Here is a 22,167-nt window from a genome sequence, read left to right on the forward strand (position 1 = left end):
TTTTTCAGACACAAGAATCGGGGAAGTCTCAGTAATTTAGTATCACAGCACCTGGATCATTTGAATTATCTCAATGATATTCTGATTATCAACTGCGAGTTTCTTAATGACGTCCTAACAGACCATCTGCTGAACAGACTACTACTCCCACTCTACGTCTATTCACTGGTGACCCAGGACCAGGTATGACCACCGTAGATATTGGCTCTACCAGTAATGATGAATTAAGCTTCTGTAATTGATATCCTGGTGCCATCCTGGGATTTTCATACTAAAGTAGCTACAACTTATTACAAAGGTTTTCAACCATATTAATGACCTGTCCTTAGCGTAGGTCATCGGTATAATATAGATAATTGGGGGTCTGACCCCTTCGATGATGAACTGATATGAGAAACCATAGAGACCAGCTTAGGCTACTTTCACACATCAGGTTTACGCTGTCAGGCTCAATCCGGCTAAATTTTTCCCCATAGACTTGTATTAGTGCCGGATTACGCCAGATTACATCGCGCTTTGTCCGGTTTTCGCCGGATCCGGCAAATCTGCCGTTTCCGGTTTCTGGAAAAAACGTCCATAGCAACGTTTTTTGTCTCTGGCGAAAAAGCCGGAACCGGCGCTTCCAGCTGTTTGCTAGAATGGGAGCCGGAAGGTGCCGGATCCGGAAAATGACAGATTCCGGCGCCGGATTCTGTTTTTTTTAAACTGAGCATGCTCCCAATTTTTTTTTTTTTTTTAGTCAATTATCTGGATATGCTAGTCGGATCCGTTGGAAAAAAAAAACAGATCCTTTGCATGTTTTTCCACAATCTGCGCCAGATCCGGTTTCTCCAACATTCGCCGGATTATGCCTGATGCAAAAAACCTGATGCGTGAAAGTAGCCTTACACACTATGCGGGGTGGTACACCATAGCTCCATCACACTGTGTAGTTGCCGCTCCTGGTTACTGCAGATCATGTTCAGTGATGCTAAACTCTGCCACATCCATCTGCATGTCTGTATAAGCTGCTTGGCACAACCTAGAAACGTTTCCGGTATATTCACACGTGGTGTTTTTGCAGCAGTTTTTTTTTTTTTTTGCGCCATTTTACAGTAAAAGGAAAGTGAATGACTGGAACTTCAAAAAATCTTATGCACACGCTTGTTGTGTTTTTTTTTTTTTTCCTTGCATTTTTTAAAATCTACAGCATTGTCAATTCATTCAGGGTTTTTGCAACTTTTGAAATAAATTCTAGTAAAAATGCACTCAAAAGCTTGCATAAACTGAAAAATTCTCCAGGGAAGTGTGACCATACTCCTCCTCTCCACTATTACTGTGAGTAATGCCCTGGACTATTTCCTCCTGAGTTCTCTGGAAACAGTTTGCATTGCATATCACTAACCAGGAAGAAAGGAACCATTTCTTGATTACTTCAATTTCCTCTAATAATAATAATATGCAAAGATTTAGGCAAAGTTCGGAGGAGTAGGCAGCCCTTCCAGGGAAAGGGAACTTTCTTCGGATGTGGATGAAATTGTTTTACAACCCCAAGTCCTGTACATGGAGTCCATTGTGTTTGCTACATTGTGAATGTTATCTGTACTGGAATATGCTCTTCACAGGTTGGAAGTGTAATAAATGGAGTTTAGTGTGAAAAGTCTATGTTCTTCATCACCAAGAAAACAGTGACCACACATATTATAGGACATTGAGGCTTTTTTACAGTCACCACATTTGATTTATCAAAACTATGAATATGGACATACTGGTTATAGATGGCTGAAAAAGTCATACCTGTGGGTCTCCTATCAGATGCCTTTTTTGCTGAGAAATCCTCTTATCACGACACTATATAAATTACATCTTTCAGGCTTCGGGGTGGATGGCGCCTGGTAGATAACTCTGCCTCCAGAGCTTGTTTTACATGATTGGGAGTTACCAGTAAGACAAGTTAATTAGCACAAAACAGTAGAAATTAAATTTGTCCTCTCGCAATAATATTGCAGCCCTGTCTGCCTGTGAGCTGGAAGCTGAGAGGAACCTGCAGATGTGTCAGGTATAATCACACAGCTCTGCAGTGAGCTCAGGAGAGCATAGAGCGGCCATTACATATCACACTGGAAACTCCCCCTTCATGTAGAATAATCTCAGGAGGCAGAGTTTTCTTCCAGATACCATCCTCCCCAGAGCCTGGAAGAGGACATTTACATAAAGTGAGATTTATCAGCAATTGGGCATCCAAAATCTGTCTCCTCCATACATCTATGACCTTGTCTCCTGGTACTTACCTGCACGCATCCTCCGAACCTCACAAGATCTCCTTCTCTTCTCCCCTCATATCTCCTCTTCCCACAATCACATACAAGATTTCTCTCCCGTATCGCCCCTACTCTGGAACCCTCTACCACAACATATCAGACTCTCACCTACCATCAAAACCTTCAAAAAGAACCTGAAGACCCACCTCTTCCGGCAAGCCTACAACCTGCAGTAACCACTGATTGACCAAACCACTGCACGACCAGCTCTATCCTCACCTACTGTATCCTCACCTATCCCTTGTAGATTGTGAGCCCTCGCGGGCAGGGTCCTCTCTCCTCCTGTACCAGTTATGACTTGTATTGTACTTGTTTTTATTATGTATACCCCTCCCCTTATGTAAAGCTCCATGGAATAAATGGCGCTATAATAATAAATAATAATAATAATCTGATAAGAGACATACATAGACTGTTTTAAGCAGTCTATAACTGGTTTGTCCATATTAATAGTTTAGGTAGGTCAGATGTGGGGAAAGATTCCCTTTAAGTACACCTCTTGGTCCACCCTCTAGTCTGCCGCCCATTGTTAGGTGGTCACTGTCTACGTCATAGGCGCGATGATGACATTCTGTATTAATCCATGAGCAGTGTAGCCAATCACAAGCCACTAATGAGGCTTGTGATTGTCTGCAGCATCCACAAGTAAACACCATATGTGATCCAGATCCATTGGGGGAATTTGCTCTTTAGCGCTTTTCATTTTTTTTTCTTTTGTTTCATTTGCTCTCGGACTCTTATCTGATTATATTGAGATGCTCGTATTGATGTGTCTTGGAATTTTCACGAATTAAAGGTTAAATAATATGATTTACCTTTTTATATATTTTCATTATCTTTAGGCAACAGACCGTCCAAGAATAAGTCCTCAAGTTTCCTTGTACCTGTTATCTCAGGTAAGTTATGTACATAACAACCTGGAAAATGTAAGGGTAGATCCAGAAGGTGCGACAGTGGTGAAGATGGCAGATTTTGTCCGAAAGTCCGCCAACCGATATGGCTCACGCGGTATTGACCCGCCTCACATGGGCAGACCTTCGTCGCCATGAAGATCTGGCCATTGCCTTATTGATCACTAAGTCCCCAAGAGTTGAGCCTTAATATGTTTTACACAGAGAAAAAAAGGAGGGATCGCTGTTTTCTTTTCTTTCCTTTTTTTTAAGGGGAACAGTGAGGAGACACTGAACTGTATAGTTAACGTATAATACATAGATATATCAATACACACCATGTTTCTACAGAGCATCATATATGTCCAGTAGTATTGATTCCATTTGTGGTTTGATCTTTACACTTTCAAAAATTTTAAGAGGTGATTTTTTTTTTTTGTTTGTATTGGATTTCTTTTATATACTTTAAGTTTTATTTTTTTTTTATATTGATCATTTAAGTAGCATAGCAATTACTATTGATCATTTGTGTAGTATACCAGGCATTATTCCAATAGCTTGATGATTTATAGCGCAATATTACATACATTTTCAGGCTGTCGGTAATAGCCCCTGAAAAAGTTAGATTAAATGAGCAATTAAAAGCTTCAAAACATGACACGAAAAAACAGAAAAAAAAACAAACCCCGATAATTTATGCAATGCTGCAATTATTCCTACTATCCACGCTCCCTTTGTCAGTATCATAGGTGTGTTCTGATCACCTGCGTAGCATTCTACAGGAGGAGATGGCCATAAGGGAGCAGATAAGCAGTTCTTCATTCTGTGGATTCTGCTAAACTACCCAAAACATAGGCCTTTTAGATTAAAAATGTAAAAAGATTTTTTTTGACCATTGCATAGCATTAAAGCTCCGGCGCAGTTGCTGCTTTTCCCCAGACAGGCAGCGTCGCTGTCAATCTTGTAACGGCTCCACAATCGCGGCGTCTCTCTCTATACTGGAAAGACACCCAAAGAATGAGCATGTCATTTATTTTAATCACTTTAGGGTTTCCGGACCCTGAATCAAAAAGTGACATAAGATGGAGCATGTGCATAGCAATGTTGTTTTCCTATCGCCACGACAGCACCCACAACGAGAGAGGGGATCCGCCCACCTTCCGGACAGGAACCTACAGGTTAAAAAGGGGCGGTCCCCCTCGCCCTCCAGTTTTGGGTTCCTGTCTGGACGGCGGGAGCCTACAGGTTTCGTTCGTCTTACCCGGGTCCGCCAAGCCTCTGTGCGGTGTCCGGGGAGAACGGCAGAGTCGGGGGCCCGGAAGCAGCGTCGGGGGAAGTCCTGTGTCCAGCTTCCCCCCTCGTCTGGCAAGGAGCGGTGACGTTCCCGGGGGAAGGCACGCCGCCCTGGGTCGTTCACACGCGCGCGACGCTGCAGGAGCAGGTCGGCGCTTATGACCCGGAAGTAGAGTAACAACTTCCGGAGGAGACCGGGAGGAGGAGCGCGGGACTTTTGAAAAGAAGCAGCGCTCAGGTGAGTGTGTGTGCGGCAACATGTCTTCGGCAGGAGACGCCGAACACCGACAGATGGGAGAGCACAGGTCTCATAGCGGTGAACGTGGGCAGCAGGACCCTGGCAAACCAACGTCACGTCGCACCTCACCCCCTCAAAAACCGGTACTCTATATTTGCCAGCAGTGGTGAGTGTAATATGTAAACCATTGCCTGATACAACTGTTTTTTCTACGCTATGCTTTGTTGTAGGGGAAAAAGGTCTCCAAATCTAAGCATAAGCAGTGTGCTGTATGCACAGAGCCTCTACCTGACACCTATGTAAAGAAATTATGCCAATCATGCATATGTCGTATGTTAGAAGAAGAGGCCCCTCTCCGGGTATCTGATTTGAGGGAGGTAATTAGGGAAGAAATAAAATCATCCCTTAAAACCAGACGGCATGAAAAAAGCAGTGTGGAGTTGGTGTCCGATTCCAGCCCTTCGGTACAAGAGGGCGAATGTTCGGAAAGTTCTTCGGCATCCTCTTCAGATGAGGAGGGAAGGCCTTGCTTTTCCACGGATGGTATGGAGACCTTAATTAAGGCAGTCTGTGCAACTATGGGGGTTGCAGAGAGTAAAGAACCGAAAACAACCCAAGAGATCATGTTCGCAGGGCTGAGCCAGAGAAGTCGGAAAGCTTTCCCAGTGGTGGATTCAGTTAAAGATCTGGTCAGACGGGAGTGGGATAAGCTGGATAAGGGGTTTTTACCTTCAGCTGCAAAAAGAAGGTACCCCTTTGAAGATGACACTTTATCCCAGTGGATGAAGGTTCCAAAAATAGATGCGGCAGTAGCCTCTACTTCGAAAACAGCCTCACTTCCGTTAGAAGATGTAGGGCTCCTCAAGGATCCTTAAGACAGAAAGGCTGACATGCTCCTTAAAAAACTATGGGAGTCATCATCTGGAGCCTTTAAGCCTGCTATTGCAGGCACCTGTACGGCCAGATCAATCATGGTCTGGGTGACTCAGCTGGAGGAGCAGCTTAAAGCGAAGGTACCCAGGGATAAATTGTTGAATTCCCTGTCTCAGGTCAGAGAAGGAGCAGCGTATCTGGCAGATGCCTCGATTGATTCTCTGAAATTGGCCGCAAGATCGGCAGGTCTTTCGAATGCAGCCAGACGGGCACTATGGCTAAAGACATGGAAGGGGGATGCTCAGGCTAAAGCTAAACTTTGCTCCATTCCATGTAGGGGTGAGTACCTATTCGGCCCGGTGCTGGATGACATCCTTGCAAAGGCAGAAGATAGGAAGAAGGGATTTCCTAAAACGTTTAATCCCACTTTTAGGAACGCCTTCCGAAGACGCATGCCCTTCAGAAGATTCCAGGCAGACCAGCAGGGATATAATCGCGACTGGGAAACATCGGATCAAAAGAAGAAAGGTGGATACTATAAGAACCCTTCATCTTTCTCAAGACGTAGGCGTAATTACAGATAAAACAGATCTACCAGTAGGGGGAAGACTAAAGTTCTTCTCAGATAAATGGAAAAAGATTACTTCTAGTGCCTGGATAATGGGGGTGGTTGAGTCCGGATTAAAATTAGAATTTTTGAGAACTCCCCCAGATCATTTTGTGATAACATCACTGGACACTCCGGCCCAACAACAGGCCTTAGAATTAGAGATTCAACAATTGCTTACAAAGCGAGTTATTGAAGAAGTACCAAAACATCAGGAGAAGTCGGGCTTTTATTCTCCGCTATTCTTAATCTCTAAACCTGATGGGTCCTTTAGGACTATCATAAATTTACGTAAATTGAATAAATATCTTCAGTACCACGCTTTTAAGATGGAATCCATTAAATCAACAACTAAGCTTTTGTTTCCTAGGTGCTACATGTCGGTCTTGGATCTAAAAGATGCGTACTACCATCTTCCAGTTCACAGAAATCACCAACAATTCCTCAGGATGGCAGTATGGGTAAACGATCAGATTAAACATTTCCAATTTTTGGCAATGCCCTTTGGCCTGTCCATGGCACCTAGAGTTTTTACTAAGGTTGTTTCGGAAGTAATGGCCCATATCAGGGAGAGGGAAACCCTTGTGGTGCCCTATCTAGATGATTTTTTGATAGTAGGAAATTCAATTGATCAGTGTACATCTAGGGTAAATGCCATAATATCATCCCTACAGGAACTCGGATGGATAATCAACTGGGAAAAGTCAAAACTGGAACCCACAAGACGTCAAATGTTCCTAGAAGTTCTTCTAGACTCAGAAGATCAGTCATCCTTCCTACCAGAAGAGAAGAAGCGGAAGATCGTTCAAAGGATCACGGCCGTAAGAAAAGCTCCAAACTTAAGTTTAAGAGACGCAATGTCTCTACTAGGATCTTTGACTGCGTGTATATCGGCGGTAAGATGGGCTCAGGCTCATACCCGAATGCTTCAATACGAAGTTCTTCAAGCAGAAAAAGATCTTCACGGTGCTCTGAGCAGAAGGTTCAAATTATCACCCGCCACTCTTCACGATTTGAGATGGTGGCTCAATCCAGCACATTTGTCAAAAGGAGTTCTCTGGACCATCACTCCGGACAATATAGTTACAACAGATGCCAGCCCGTTCGGTTGGGGAGCCCATATGGGAGACATTCTAACCCAAGGGCGATGGTCGATTCAGGAGTCCCAGAATTCCTCAAATCTAAGAGAGCTTACTGCAGTCAATCAGGCTCTTCTTTCCTTACTACCATCCCTGAGGAATATGCATGTACAGATACAAACAGACTATATGACTGTGGTAGCCTACATCAATCATCAGGGGGGGACAAGGTCTCGATCCCTGATGACCACTACAGCACAGATATTGTCTCTGGCCGAGGAACACTTACAATCCCTGTCGGCAGTTCATATAAAAGGGGAACTCAATATAGAGGCGGACTACCTCAGTCGCCATTCCCTTCGTCAGGGAGAGTGGTCCCTAAACCAACAGATATTCGATCAGATAGTCAATCTGTGGGGGTTGCCGATAATAGATCTATTTGCTACGAGGAAGAACAGGAAGGTCAGAAGGTTCGCATCTTTACACATAGCAGACCAGCCATTTATAGTGGATTCCCTTCGGGTCCGTTGGGACTTCCAGCTGGCTTATGCCTTTCCCCCAATGTGTCTGATTCCGATAGTTCTCAGGAAGATCAGGGAGGAAAGAGCCAGAGTGATCTTAATCGCCCCCTTCTGGCCCAGGAGGCCTTGGTTCTCTCTCCTCAGGACAATGTCTGTGACCGATCCCTGGGTGTTGCCAGTGGTTCTGGAACTCCTCTCTCAAGGTCCATTTCATCATCCAAATTTGGAGACTCTTCACTTAACGGCTTGGAACTTGAGAGGGAGCTTCTGAAGGAGAGGGGGTTCTCTAATGCTTTGATAACCACCTTATTGAAAAGTAGGAAGGAGGTCACTACAAAGATCTACACAAAAATTTTGAAAAAATTCCTTATGTTTTATCAGCAACCATTAGGAGATAAGGCCCCGATTTCAGCTATTTTAGAATTCCTTCAGAAGGGCTGGGAATTGGGTTTAGCAGTCAACACTTTAAGAGTTCATGTTTCAGCCTTTGGGGCTCTGTATAACAGTGATATAGCTGGTAATAGATGGGTTGCTAGATTTATTAAGGCATGTCAGCGTTCTAACCCAATCCATATTGTAAGAATACCCCCTTGGGATTTAAATTTGGTGCTTGAGGCATTGACTGAACCTCCGTTCGAGCCATTAGACTATATTTCGATGAAAAATTTAACCTTAAAAACAGCTCTACTTTTAGCATTAACGTCTGCCAGGAGGGTCAGTGATATACATGCGTTATCAGTAGATCCTCCTTATCTATTAATTCTCCAGGATAAGATTGTCTTAAAACCTGATCCCGCATACAAAATTTCATAGAAGTCAGGAGATTTATTTACCATCTTTCTATGAAAATCCAGGTTCAGAAGAGGAGAAAAAATATCATACCCTAGATGTAAAGAGGGTGATATTAGAATACCTGGATAGGACACAAAGCTGGAGACAGAGTAGGGCTCTGTTTGTTTCTTTCCAGAATCAGAAAAAGGGTTCTGGTGTCACGAAGAACTCTATCGCTAGATGGATTAGAGAAGCGATATGTCTTGCTTACTCTGCCAGGGGAGTAACACCACCAGAAGGCATCAGGGCGCACTCCACTCGGGCCATGGCATCATCCTGGGCGGAGAAGGCAGATGTCCCCATTGAAATGATATGTAAGGCGGCAACTTGGTCATCACCTTCCACCTTTTATAAGCACTATCGCCTTGATTTATCTGCTAATTCCAGCTTACAGTTTGGTCGTTCAGTACTTAGTGCTGTGGTCCCTCCCAGTTAAATAGTCTTTGAAAGTCTCTCGTTGTGGGTGCTGTCGTGGCGATGGGAAAACCGGTTTTTACGTACCGGTAATAGGATTTTACAGAGTCCACGACAGCACCCATACATTCCCCCCCCCGTATTTAGTTACTTATTCCTGCACTCTGTTGGACGGTGTGCCTTAGAGATCACTCTATAGAGGTGGTGGTATTTAGTAGTGTTTAAGATAATTTTGTCATGTACTGATGCATTGGCGGTATCCCTTGTACTCTGGAACACAAACTGGAGGGCGAGGGGGACCGCCCCTTTTTAACCTGTAGGTTCCTGTCCGGAAGGTGGGCGGATCCCCTCTCTCGTTGTGGGTGCTGTCGTGGCGATAGGAAAACAACATTGCTATGCACATGCTCCATCTTATGTCACTTTTTGATTCAGGGTCCGGAAACCCTAAAGTGATTAAAATAAATGACATGCTCATTCTTTGGGTGTCTTTCCAGTATAGAGAGAGACGCCGCGATTGTGGAGCCGTTACAAGATTGACAGCGACGCTGCCTGTCTGGGGAAAAGCAGCAACTGCGCCGGAGCTTTAATGCTATGCGTAAAAACCGGTTTTGACATTGCTGTGCACTACGTTCATTTTTGGGGCACTTTTTAAAGCGGAACTCACCAGAGGGTTTTACTGCATGTTAGTAATCCTTCAAGCTTTGCCATGACTGTACAGTTTGGTTGTACTATACTTGCCTGAACACAATGTTACTTGCTTTTGGTCCACTGGGTTCACCTGTAATCTCATACTCTGCTCTGATTTCGGTAGATGCAGACCAATCTGATCTTATCTACCAGCCATTCATCACTTTAGAATATAATCAATGGATTTCAGTGTGTTGCAAACACATTTACTGTCACACTTTCAGCACCCAGCCGCTATCATACCTATAGTTCATGACTAAGGCTTTGGGTAAATCCAGTAGATAATGCCGGTAATTATATTAAAAGGGTTTTCAATTCTTCACGTCAACAGGCTTGAACTGTGTGAAAATACCCGATTCAGCATTGCTTACTGCCGCTTCTCTGCTGCCAGCTTCATTGACATGGCTGCACGCATGATATTCTCTCTACAGTCTTTGCATGGTGGCAATGTAGATGTCACGTGGACGTCCATGTTAACCGCGGAGATGCATCGCTCTACTGGCATTAAGCAATGTTGAATTTGGTATTTTTGCACTATTCAAGCCCTTTTGGCAAATTGAACAGTAAAATCGTAAATCCCGTTAAATGGGGTTGTTTCAGGAAGACAACCCATCTATAAAATGAAGCTCGGCCCACGAATAGCTAATCCATGCCGTCTGGTTTATTAGGGCCCTGTGCTTCAAGTGTATGCCAAGGCAGTGTCGTTTTGGCATATGCTGGACCAGCATGTTTTGGAGGTGTACATTTATTTTCTTCATAGAAAACCCTACCCTGTTGCACTTTTTTTTTTTTACATAAGTTAAAAATATTAGGATAGTCCATGGTATATATTATGTTTCCAATGAGCGCTAACAGGCAATATATATATATATATATATATATACAGTAGCAGGTGTCACAGCCTTCCATTGGTACTATGGGTTTGGGAATTGTCCTGACATAGACCTCTGGCAGAAGGAAAACAATGGGCCCAATTCATCAAAGCTTTCCAGAATTCTGGAGTAAAAGTTTTGAAAATTTGCAAAATGTAGGTGCAACTCAGTTTTGATACCAGTTTCTCCCAGCTCTGATACAATGGGCGTAGCTTGGGCAGGACGGTGGCAGGGCGGGACCCCACAGCTCGTCTGATTCATGATGAGCTTTAGAAATCTCACTCCAATACCTGATGGATTGAGATTTCTGGTGAGGTGCATTACACTCGTCAGACACTCCTGATTCACAAGGAGGTGTGCACCTCTTCATGAATCGGGAGCATCTGACTCCAGTACGCTCCCTCATCAAGAGCGGCGTGGATAACTCCTGTCTTGGTCAGTTAGGCCCAATATTGTTTGCATTATTCTGGACCATTTGGAGATAGGTTGATATGTAAAGGCTTTGCCACTTTCTGTGTTCTCTTTGCATATTGCATATAGGAAATGGAGAAGGCGAAAGTGGCCAAAAACCACCTCTACCTACCGTTTGACCATGCTAAGGGCATAGTGTTAAAAGTCTGAGCCCCAGATCGTGTCTCACCCTACTTATTATTAAAACTGTTTTGGGGGTGTTTTAAGGGTTAATTAAGGGTTAAAGAGTACATTGCTATCACACTCGAAGCAGAATGCACTAAACTGCTTTCTTAGAGATCGTGTCCCTGTGTGAACCATCCCTCACTATGTAAATGTTGGATAAAAAAAGAACACCCTTCCATGTCGTCCTTCACATATTTATGTTCAGTCTCCTTATCTGCACAGACATGTATTCCCAACAAAGTGCGCCCTACCAAATTCAGGTATATCGGTATCCATTATTCATCCTTGCTCATTAACCCTTAGCACATGGGACTTTATTGATCCTTGCATTACTGGAATGGCTTTCAGCATTTGGAGCCCATCCCGTTGCCTTAAAATAAATAAATGTTCTTTGTCCTGACGCCCTATAAGCATTTAAGTTTCTACATGAATTGACCTTATAAACCTTTGGAAGAGCTGCGCTCGCTAGCAAATTAGGGCATTTCTGTAGATCCGCTTAATAATGCACTCTGAGGCAACCTAAACCCTTTTAAATTGCATTCACGAGCAGCGGAAATAAAATAAATAAACTGCTGGCGCTGTCCTTATTTTGTCCTTGGCAGGAAGGTACTTGAATATGTGACACGGGATCTATTAGGATGGTAAATCTTCATTTCTCCTTCGACTCATTGGGGGACACAGACCGTGGGTGTTTGCTGCTGCCACTAGGAGGCTGACACTAAGGGTATGTGCACACGTCCGGATTTTTAGCGTTTTTTTGCGGAATTTCGCTATAAAAACGCTATAATTCCTCATCAAAAACGCTAAAAATATGCATCCTATCATTTAGAATGCATTCCGGATTTTTTGTTCAGATGGATGCGTTTTTTTCCGCAAAAAAAACGCATTCCGCAAAAAAATGGACATGCTCATTCTTTTTGCGGATTTTTTGCGGATTTCTAAGCCAAAATGACTTTCAGGAAAAAAAAAAAAAACGCGAAAAATCCACGCGGAAAAAAACGCGAATTTCTGGCAGAATTCTCCGGATTTTGTCAGGAAAAAAAACCTGACGTGTGCACATACCCTCAGTGATACAAAAAACATTCTCTCCTCCTCTGCAGTATACACCCTCCTGCTGGCTCTCAGCTAACCAGTTCTTGCTTAGTTTCCATAGGAGGCACTTGGGTCTGTTTCAGACCCCATCATTTTTATTTTATTTTTTAATTTTCTGTAAATTTTTATTTTTTAATTAACGGAGTGAAGGGGCAACGGGTCCTTTCAAGGTTCCGATCTCCCCCCGAACCATCAAAAGGCGAGAACGCGGAGTATCGCCTCCCCGTACCCTCTCCTGCGACGTGGGAAGCCATGCCTGGGCTCACTTTAGGGGCGACGGTTCCTTCGGGTCCCGATCTCCCCACACCAGCAGGAGGCGACCACATGGAGTGCCGCCTCCATGTATCCTCTCCTGGAGCCAGGTCTATTGCCAGACAACTTGCCCAGTCCACCCGGGGGCTTGAACTCCGTGGATGTACAGAGGCTCCTTCTTTTTGGCGTCTGAGCAGCCCCCACTGTCCCACCACTGTGAAAGCGGATGGCACAAGGAGGCGGACGGTTCCTCTCCACCTCCCTAACAAGGGGATGGTGGATGGAGGGTTATTGCTTTATCCCTGCACCGTCCTCGCTGCAATACCTAACCTGCAGCAGAACAGCACAGTGCGCGCTTTCCTCGGCGCTGAAACCCTGTCATCCGCGGTCGGCTCCATGCTGGGACGCGCACCAATGGTGAGTGGATCCAGTCGGCGATGGGCCCCTGCAGTGGGAGCTTCCCTGTGGCCCACCTCCATAAGGTAACGCTCCGGCCGGCTGCAAAAATTTAGCCCCCAGCTTCGGCCGATGTGTAGGCTGCATCCTGGAAGTCGCGCCCGCACTATGGCGCGCTAAGGCGGTTCCACCCATCCTTTCTGGCGTTTTCTGACTGGCACGGGAGCATTTGCTTTTCCTGGCCCAATGCCCCTCTATTCTACCCCTGGTATTGCTCCAGCCGGCTGCAGAAATTTAGGCCCCGGCTTGGGCCTATTCATGGAAGTCACGAGGCTCTGCCCCCGAAATGGCTCCTCTCGCTCTCTGCGAGACTTTATCACCTCTGCAACTCCAGGTGGCCAACTTGGTCCACCCGGTTGGCAGAAGCGATGGTTTATTTGCATTAAAGAGGCTCAAGACTCTGCAGCCGGGTAAGGAAGTACTGCCCTCTTCCCTCCTGTATTTACATGAATGACCCATATTAGTCCCCGGTCTTAGAGGCACATGACCAGTATTCCCTGGTCTTAGAGGCACATGACCAGTATTCCCTGGTTTTAAAGGCACATGATCAAGATTCCCTGGTCTAAAAGGCACATGACCAGTATTCCCTTGTCTTAAAGGCACATGACCAGTCCGCGGCCGGTCACCCTAAATGAACTCAGGAACCCTCCGCTGCCGATCCCAGCTTATCCCAGAGTACCTAGTTCCTCTGAGTGGGCTTCATCACTGCCACATCCCATGGCTTCGCTGATCAAGAGATTGAAGCCCTCAGTGAACCCTCTGTGGCTCGGAGTGCTCGCAGGACCGATATATATGGTTCCTCTCCTATATGGGAGCTGTCGGCTAGCGGGGGCCGCAAGTATTCTAGAAACGTACAATGGAAGCTTCATTTCCTGACCTCCCTCACAAATGATTTTCTGAGAACAAGACTCTGAATATGGATTGGATGTTGCCTTGGATCTGGACTCGCCAGAGCTTCAGAAGAGGATGGATTCACCTATTTATATCATCAACCAATCTCTGTAGATTGGTGAGGGCTACGGTTACACTCTAGATCATGCAGTGTCCCTCACAAGGAGACTAAACTCCCTCGCAGAGCATTTGTCATTCACCCGGACAGGGAGCATCCGGATAAGCAATATGCAAACACGTGGGGTGTCCCCTCCACGTATACCACCCTGCGACGTGGGATGCCATGCCTGGTTTGTTTCTTATGGGCGACGGGTCCTTTTAAAGGGCACCGATCTCCCCACACCATCAATAGACGAGCACATGGAGTGTCGCCTCCATGTATACTCTTGTGCAGCCAGGCCTAACACCAGAACCAACCCTGTCCACCCAGTGACCTGAACTCTGTGGATGTACAGTGGCACCCTTTTTTGGCATCCGAGCACCTCTCTCTGCATCTCCACTATTTAGCGGATGATGCAAGAAGGCGGACGATCCCTCTCCACTTCCCTGTTAAGAGGGTGGTGGATCGAGGGTTCATCATTTTAACTCCGCACTGTCAAAAGAGAGCGGAGGTAGCAAGAGACGGCTTTTCCTGACCTGGATGCAGCCGCACATTCTGCCACTTGACAGATTATCCAGGTAGAATCTCCTGTGGTTTGTCTACCAGTATTCCTGCCCGATAGGTCATCAATTAAAATTACAACGGACTGTCAGATAGCAAATCTGGTTTGTTCCGTCTTGCAGCCTCGGGTTGAGTGCTCTACCCTTCCTTAGCCACCGCATGGGTTGCTAGAGCAGTGGTTACTTTGATTCACATCAGTAACCTTTTCCCGAAGACAGTAGAGCTGGTCAATCAAATTTCTTCAGCGGGAGACTAGCTGGTTCATGCCTCTTGGATACAGCTAGTTGAGCGGTGCTGTCAGCAGCAAATGCCATTACACCCAGAAGGGCATTATAGCTCAGAGTATGGAAGCGTACTCTGCATTCAAAAGCCTCTGACATCACTCCCTAGGATCGCATGTTTCCTATAGATCCAACCAGCAGTGGAAGAATTGTCTAGGACGGCCTAGATCTAAGGGATCTTGGTTCCAAAAGGGGGGACCGAAAAGTAAGACCGATCCTGGACCTCAAACTTTTACTAAGCTGGACAAGGTGGTGTTTCTTCCTTGAGACAAGGCTGTGGCCCTTCAACTCCGAACTCACTTACTTGATCACTCATTCCATTCGATTTGCTGGGAGGGTCATGAGGAAAAATGGTGACAGTAATGGAAGCTGTTTCCTTCGCTCTGCTCGTTTTCTGTAGGTCAATCAGGCTTTCAGAGGGTAGTCTCTGAGCTTCTTCCTCATCCAGGAAGATCCTGGATGAGGAATTTCAATGATTATTAGTGACTACCGATGCCAGCCTTCTTCTCCCGATCTTTGTTCTGGGGATCTGAACGATACGGCTAGTCCCTACAGCAGGTTCTCTGCCTTCTTGCGGGTCACCCCATCCGAATTCAATTGGATAATGCCAAGGCTGTGCCATACGTCAATCATCTAGCAGGTACCAACGGTCAGGCATCATGGACGAGGTACCTCTCATTCTCTGATGGGCCGAGATCTATCATTCGGTGATCTCAGCAGTACACATCCCAGGAGTAGATCTCTGGGCGGTAGACTCCTTCAGCCATCAGGGTCCCGCCTCAAGTGTGTGGGAACTTCACCCGTAAATCTTCCAGCAGATCAGCCTTCACTGGGGCACTCCAGATGTAGATCGGATGGCGTCCAGACTGAACGCCAATGTACTCGTGTTCATGGTTCGGCCCCGAGATCCAAAAGCCATTGCAGTGAATGCTCTGGTTCTTCCGTTTTACCAGTTTCCATAACCCCCTTCCCCTACTTCCGAGAGTCGTTTGGAAGCAGGACGGGCCCCAGTGGTCCTGGGAGATCCGCACGGACCACGTTTGGTTTTTTGTTTACGGAGCTAATACTTTTCCGTCTTATTGCAACTAAACTGCAAGTAGGGACTCTCGCAGGGAGTATTCACATGTGGTCCTTCCCTTTCACATACCATTAGAACTTTGGGACCTTAAAGGGAACCGGTCATCCCTCCAAGGCGTTTTTAACTGTAGGAGCCACCTTGTGCTGTGCTAATGCTGCACTTTGTCAAGGTTGCTCTTTTAGTTGGTGTCCCTGCCAACGCTGAAATAATCGTTTTTATAATTTGTCCCTCATACCTCTAATTTATCAATGGGGAAACACATGCCCCCCTAACACAAACGCCTCCCTGCCATCACTCAGGGCCTCCGTGCGCCGTCTCCATTTCCTCCATAAACGTCCCTGGCGCCTGCGCTGTAAGTTCGAAGGGCAGCGCAAACTGCGCATGCCCGAAAGAGGAAAAAAAAAATAATAATTCTGAGTGTCTTACAGTAGACTCCCTTTTGATCTGGACAGACTTTACTATCAGGGAAGGTCGCCCCTTTTTTTCTCTGCGATCTCGTCATCCTGACAAGTCTTTGGAGCTGGACGCTTGGTTCTTTCAGACTTTTTTCCTTATTACCATCAAGGCAAGGTTGTCCTCAGGCCATCCCCGTCCCTTGTTACCATAGGGGCATTGTATTCCCAATGTTACGAGGGCATCGTTCTTCCGGCACCAGTCCACAAAATGGGTTGGGTTCTCCATATTCTGGACGAAGTGAGTGCTCTGAGTAGGTACGTATCATGCACGGCATCCTTCCGAAGGTTGGACACCTTATTTGGACTTCCTGACGGTCAGAGGAAGGCTTCCTGACGGTTGCAGGAAGGGTTTAGCCATTTCATCGGCCATGTTAGCTTGGTGGATTCGTTACACCATCCAGGAGTCCTTCTGGGATCGAGGGTTTCTTGGGCTCTAGGTACCAGGCGTCGATAAAGCATGCCTGCAAGCTTGCGGGTTCGTCCAGTCCGCATGCAGTCTTGAAGCACTATAATTCCCAGACTTCCGCAGATGTGAGTCTGGGCACGTGGACTCTGCAGGCCGTGGTAGCACTCTTGTAAGTAGCGGTTACACAGGGCCTGATCTAATGTTGTCCCCACCCAGGGACTGCTTTGGGACGTCCCACGGTCTGTGTCCCCCAATGAGGCGAAGGAGAAATAGGGATTTTTGTGTACTCACCGTAAAATCCTTTTCTCAGAGCCATTCATTGGGGGACACAGCTCCCACCCTGTTATTAGCTTGTGCTTGTTTTATAGTTCGACGTGCTATACTCTCATATATAATTTGACATGCTGTACTTTGTTATTGATCTCCTACTACTTTGGCACCAAACTGGTTAGCTGAGAGCCAGCAGGAAGGTGTATACTGCAGAGGAGCAGCTAACTTTTTTTGTATCACTTAGTGTCAGCCTCCTATTGGCAGCAGCATGCACCCACGGTCTGTGTTCCCCAATGAATGGCTCGGAGAAAAGGATTTTACGGAGAGTACACAGAAATTCCTATTTTTCACCCGTGCATCAGATACCTTGCCTCCTTTCTCCATCCGGAGTTATCTATATGTCATTGTGTCCTTCTGCGGTCACAGATGCTGGATAGATCCTGGCATTTACAGCTCCTCAAATAAATATTACCACTTCATAATTTCAGATCAATTGGTCATCGTGATCTAAATAATTTTCTTTAATTAAGGAAAGGAGAAGGACACAGGTGCTGATTTTAATGATTCTTGTGGAGGAAAACCTAAAAGCAGAGTGCTCTAGAATATAGCTTTGGTGGTTATTTATTTGGTTCTTACAGAGGCATGTAAGTTTGGGCACGACTGGTCAAAATTATTGTTATTGTGAACAGTTAGGCAAGTTGATTAAATAATCTCTATAAGGTCTGAGGCTATGTGCACACATAGACTGGTCCACTGCTGATTTTTCCGCAGCGGATTTGATAAATCCGCATTGGAAAACCACTGCGGTTTTTACTGCGGATTTATTGTGTTTTCTATTGCGGATTCCGTTGCGGATTTAAATCTGCAGTTTTCTATTGGAGCAGATATAAAAACGCTGCGGATTCCGCAAAAAGAATTTACATGCTGCGGAAAATAAAACGCTGCGTTTCCGCACGTTTTTTTCCGCAGCATGGGCACAGCGTTTTTGGTTTCCCATAAGTTTACATTGTACTCTAAACTCATGGGAAACTGCTGCGGATCCGCAGCAAAATCCGCATCGTGTGCACATAGCCTAAAGGTAAAGACGACACATTTCCGTCCGAAACTAACGGGACATCGCTAGCACATGCAAAAAATGGCATGCGCTAGAGATCCGTTAGCACATTGCAGTCAATGGGTTCGCTAACGGATCCGTTACATAGCGTTAATTGCGACAATTGCACCATGTAACGGAGTCTGCTAGCGGACACCCATTAACGCAATGTGAACCTAGCAGATCCCTGCATGTGCCAAAGGCTTTTCGAACAGCCTTGAGACATTCTCTACAGGGACTCAAACATAGTATTCGAGCACATGAGCATGCTCGGAAAACACAGAGCAGGTTCACACATCGCTTTCTATTGTATACCAGATTAGCGAGTGTACTGTAATCATTCCCCCAACACATTGATTGACATCCAGCTCTGCACACACATGCCGCAAAGCGGGCTGTCAATCAAGGAGCAGCGCACTCACGTGTAGTGAGTGAGAACTGTATACCCTTCTGGCAGGAAGAATACAGCTTCATTTTCTCCCTCTAGCTTCTACTGCAGTAAACCATTTTAATGTGATTTGAACGCTATTTAGCACTATATATACAGGTACATGTCATTTTGGGAGGTGACTTAAATCTACGTATACGTGCATCTTCCACTAGATGGAGATGGCTGCACACTGTGGCCTCCTGAACCCAATAATAGCACGATCTACAATGAGATCCTGTCCTACTGGTGACTGCAGGCAGGACGTTATGTTTCATGGAGGTTATCCAGGACTCTAACATTGACGGGCAATCCTTAGAATAGGGTCACACCGGCGTATGTTCTCTCATCCAAAATAACCAGGTCAATTATGCAAATCACACTCTGATAGAACTCTGCTCAGAGTTTGATCATACCAAACTCTTGGGTATAGCGAAAAAAATCCACCCATGTGCATGAACCCTTAGAAAAGGCCATCAGTAACAGTTTGGTCGGAGTCGGACTCTCATCAAAGCCCGACCAAACTGCTTGAAAGGAGGCGTTTCCAGTTGGAGTGTGTCCTTACGGATTCGGGTTCTGCCAGTGCTGATTGGACACTGTATAAGGACACACCCCTTTGACAAATGGAATAGCGCCTCCCTGTTGTCAATTTATTCATACATTTTTTTTCGGAGGAATAACAGGAATGGCACAGTACAGAGCTTTTGGGAAAGATGTTCCAGAATTGTCATTTCATGAATAATACAAGTATTTCCTAAAAAGACCTCTCTGGAGTGGCGACAGCTCCTGATTACATGTGACGGTTAGGTAGTTAGGCTTGTTTGTCCTCAGGCACTGCCACTAACGTCTTCATAACCTTGTGCATTTTGTCATTTTTCCATGTAGGTGTTTTTAACAATACATTACGCACCTCTGGTTGACTCGCTGGCAGATGTCATCTTAAATGGCGACCTCACTATGTTTTCATCAAAACCAGAACATGATGTTCAGCGCAGTTCCGTAAGTGGAAACCTCAATATTTCTTCAAGCAGTTGTGAAAAGCATTTAGTTTCTTGATAAAGTGCAGTTCCGTGACCAATATGCGATGCAGGCTTTATTTATATCTTGGTGTCATTGACCCGACTGTTCCAATATCCTCTCCAAATGCCTTTTCTTGGTAGAGCGCAGGAAGTCGCTGCTGTGAGCTGGAGGAATTTGTTTATCTTCAGTTTTATTGTAATCCTCTCATTCCTTTAACTCCTCATATTTTTACGGTAAATGTAAAAATTGCTTATTAAAAAATCAGAGGGCACGAAGGCCAATCTCGCTATAGAACGCCAGCCGCGTGTTATGGGCAAGATCTGCCTTGGAGTTCTGGGAAACGGCTGAGACATCTTTTTTTTCTATACGTTAGAGAAATTACAATGAAACCCATTGGCTGGCCTGCTAGCAAACTTCCATATTAGTAGTGATCTGTATACATTGATTGTCTCTCTTACACCTTCACTTTCAAGCCTTCATATCCAAAGTCTACTTATAGTAACATCTTTCTTAAAGGGGTTCTCCACTACACACCTCCAGTGCTGGCGCTGTACCAGCATCATCGGCGCTGGTTTCCCTGTGACCTTATGCTTATGCCCCTGTTGCCCTACAGCCAGTCAGTAGCCGACTTTACTCAAACAGTGAGGCCGCTTCTCAATTATTGAGGCTGGACTTGCCAGTGTAGCGCCTCCTACTTGTTGTACTTGCACCAGATGTCCTGCTTTTGGTGACTTTATTGGTACAGAAAAATCACAGCATTTCAGCTGCGCAGAGCCTTGATCAAGTCATAAAAAAGGCCCTGCACAGTATGAGCGCCCATATAGCTTCCTATATACAGTAGGTGCCCACACATAGACTCCTGTATACAATGAGCTCACACATATCCTCCTATATTCAGTATCAGCCTCTATATTGTTTCCTGTATACAGTGTGAGCCCGCCCATAGCCTCCTATATTCAGTATGAGCCCCTGTATGGCCTCCTGTATACAGTGTGAACCCCTATTTAGCCTCCTATATATGGTAGGAGCCCTCACATCTCATGCACATATTAATTAAAAAAACACATATAGGCACTCATTCGCTTTCTTTGCCCTTGCGACCTGCCCTGGTCCCCAGGGCCTCACTTCTAGTCTGGCCAATGGCACGCAAAAGAAAATGAGGGTTCTCTGGCAATGGGTTCTCTGGAGCTTCAGGCCCCGGGTGTTCGCCCAGATTGGCCTTATTATAATCCGCCTATACATAAAATAATTTTAAGCCTTTCCTATTTTCGTATGAGAGAAATTTGCTTCTTTCTCTTCCAGGACTGATGTTGGCAGTGCAGCTAATCAACAAGCTTTTAGGCTGTGGGCATTTCCATAGCCATGACAGCCATGCCAAGTATTGGCATGGCTGTGATTGGCTGGCACCATCTGTGACCCAGCCTGTATAACTGCCGGATCATGGCCATTGTGTTCTGACTAGCGTAGGGACAGGACTCTGCTCGAATGAGGGACAGTGTAAAAGAAATAAACAAAAAAAAAAACATGTGGGGTCCTCCCTATTTTTAATAACCAGTCATGGGAAAGCAGATACCTGTGAGCTGGTCTTATGCTGCCAAGGGGACAATATCCATGGACTTTCCAAACCTAGTGATATCAGCTCCCAGCTGTCTGCTTTTCCTTAGCTGGTTATTAAAAATAGGGGGGACCCCACACAATGTTTTTAAGGGTCCCCTCTATTTTTAATAACAAGCTAAGGCAAAACAGACAGCTGGGAGCTGATATTAACCCCTTTCTGACCTCGGACGGGATAGTACGTCCGAGGTCAGATCCCCTGCTTTGATGCAGGGCTCCGCGGTGAGCCCGCATCAAAGCCGGGACATGTCAGCTGTTTTGAACAGCTGACATGTGCCCGTAATAGGCGCGGGCAGAATCGCGATCTGCCCGCACCTATTAACTAGTTAAATGCTGCTGTCAAACGCAGACAGCGGCATTTAACTACCGCTTCCGGCCGGGCGGCCGGAAATGACGTCATCGCCGACCCCCGTCACATGATCAGGGGTCGGCGATGCGTCAGGATGGTAACCATAGAGGTCCTAGAGACCTCTATGGTTACTGATCACCGGTGGCTGTGAGCGCCACCCTGTGGTCGGCGCTCACAGCACACCTCCATTTCTGCTACATAGCAGCGATCAGCAGATCGCTGCTATGTAGCAGAGGCGATCGAGTTGTGCCTGCTTCTAGCCTCCCATAAAGGCTATTGAAGCATGGCAAAAGTAAAAAAAAAAAAAAGTTAAAAAAATGTGAAAAAAAAAAAAAAAAAAAATATAAAAGTTTAAATCACCCCCCTTTTGCCCCAATCAAAATAAATCAATAAAAAAAAATCAAATCTACACATATTTGGTATCGCCGCGCTCAGAATCGCCCGATCTATCAATTAAAAAAAAGCATTAACCTGATCGCTAAACGGCGTAGCGAGAAAAAAATTTAAAACGCCAGAATTACGTTTTTTAGGTCGCCGCGACATTGCATTAAAATGCAATAACGGGCGATCAAAAGAACGTA

General features: G+C 45.5%; 1 protein-coding gene across 2 annotated transcripts in view; it reads left to right on the top strand.

The window, feature by feature from the left end:
- Window positions 1-22,167, top strand: part of CLEC16A (C-type lectin domain containing 16A) — a 285,953-nt gene that overhangs the window by 43,692 nt on the left and 220,094 nt on the right. For both annotated transcript variants that reach the window (XM_069734042.1, XM_069734041.1), the window contains exons 7-9: window positions 9-183; window positions 3,143-3,196; window positions 19,489-19,602. In XM_069734042.1, coding sequence (XP_069590143.1) covers window positions 9-183; window positions 3,143-3,196; window positions 19,489-19,602 — 343 coding nt within the window. The remainder of the gene's footprint in view (window positions 1-8; window positions 184-3,142; window positions 3,197-19,488; window positions 19,603-22,167) is intronic.

Source organism: Ranitomeya imitator, chromosome 7 (genome assembly GCF_032444005.1).
Source record: "Ranitomeya imitator isolate aRanImi1 chromosome 7, aRanImi1.pri, whole genome shotgun sequence".
Classification (NCBI taxonomy): Eukaryota; Metazoa; Chordata; class Amphibia; order Anura; family Dendrobatidae; genus Ranitomeya; species Ranitomeya imitator.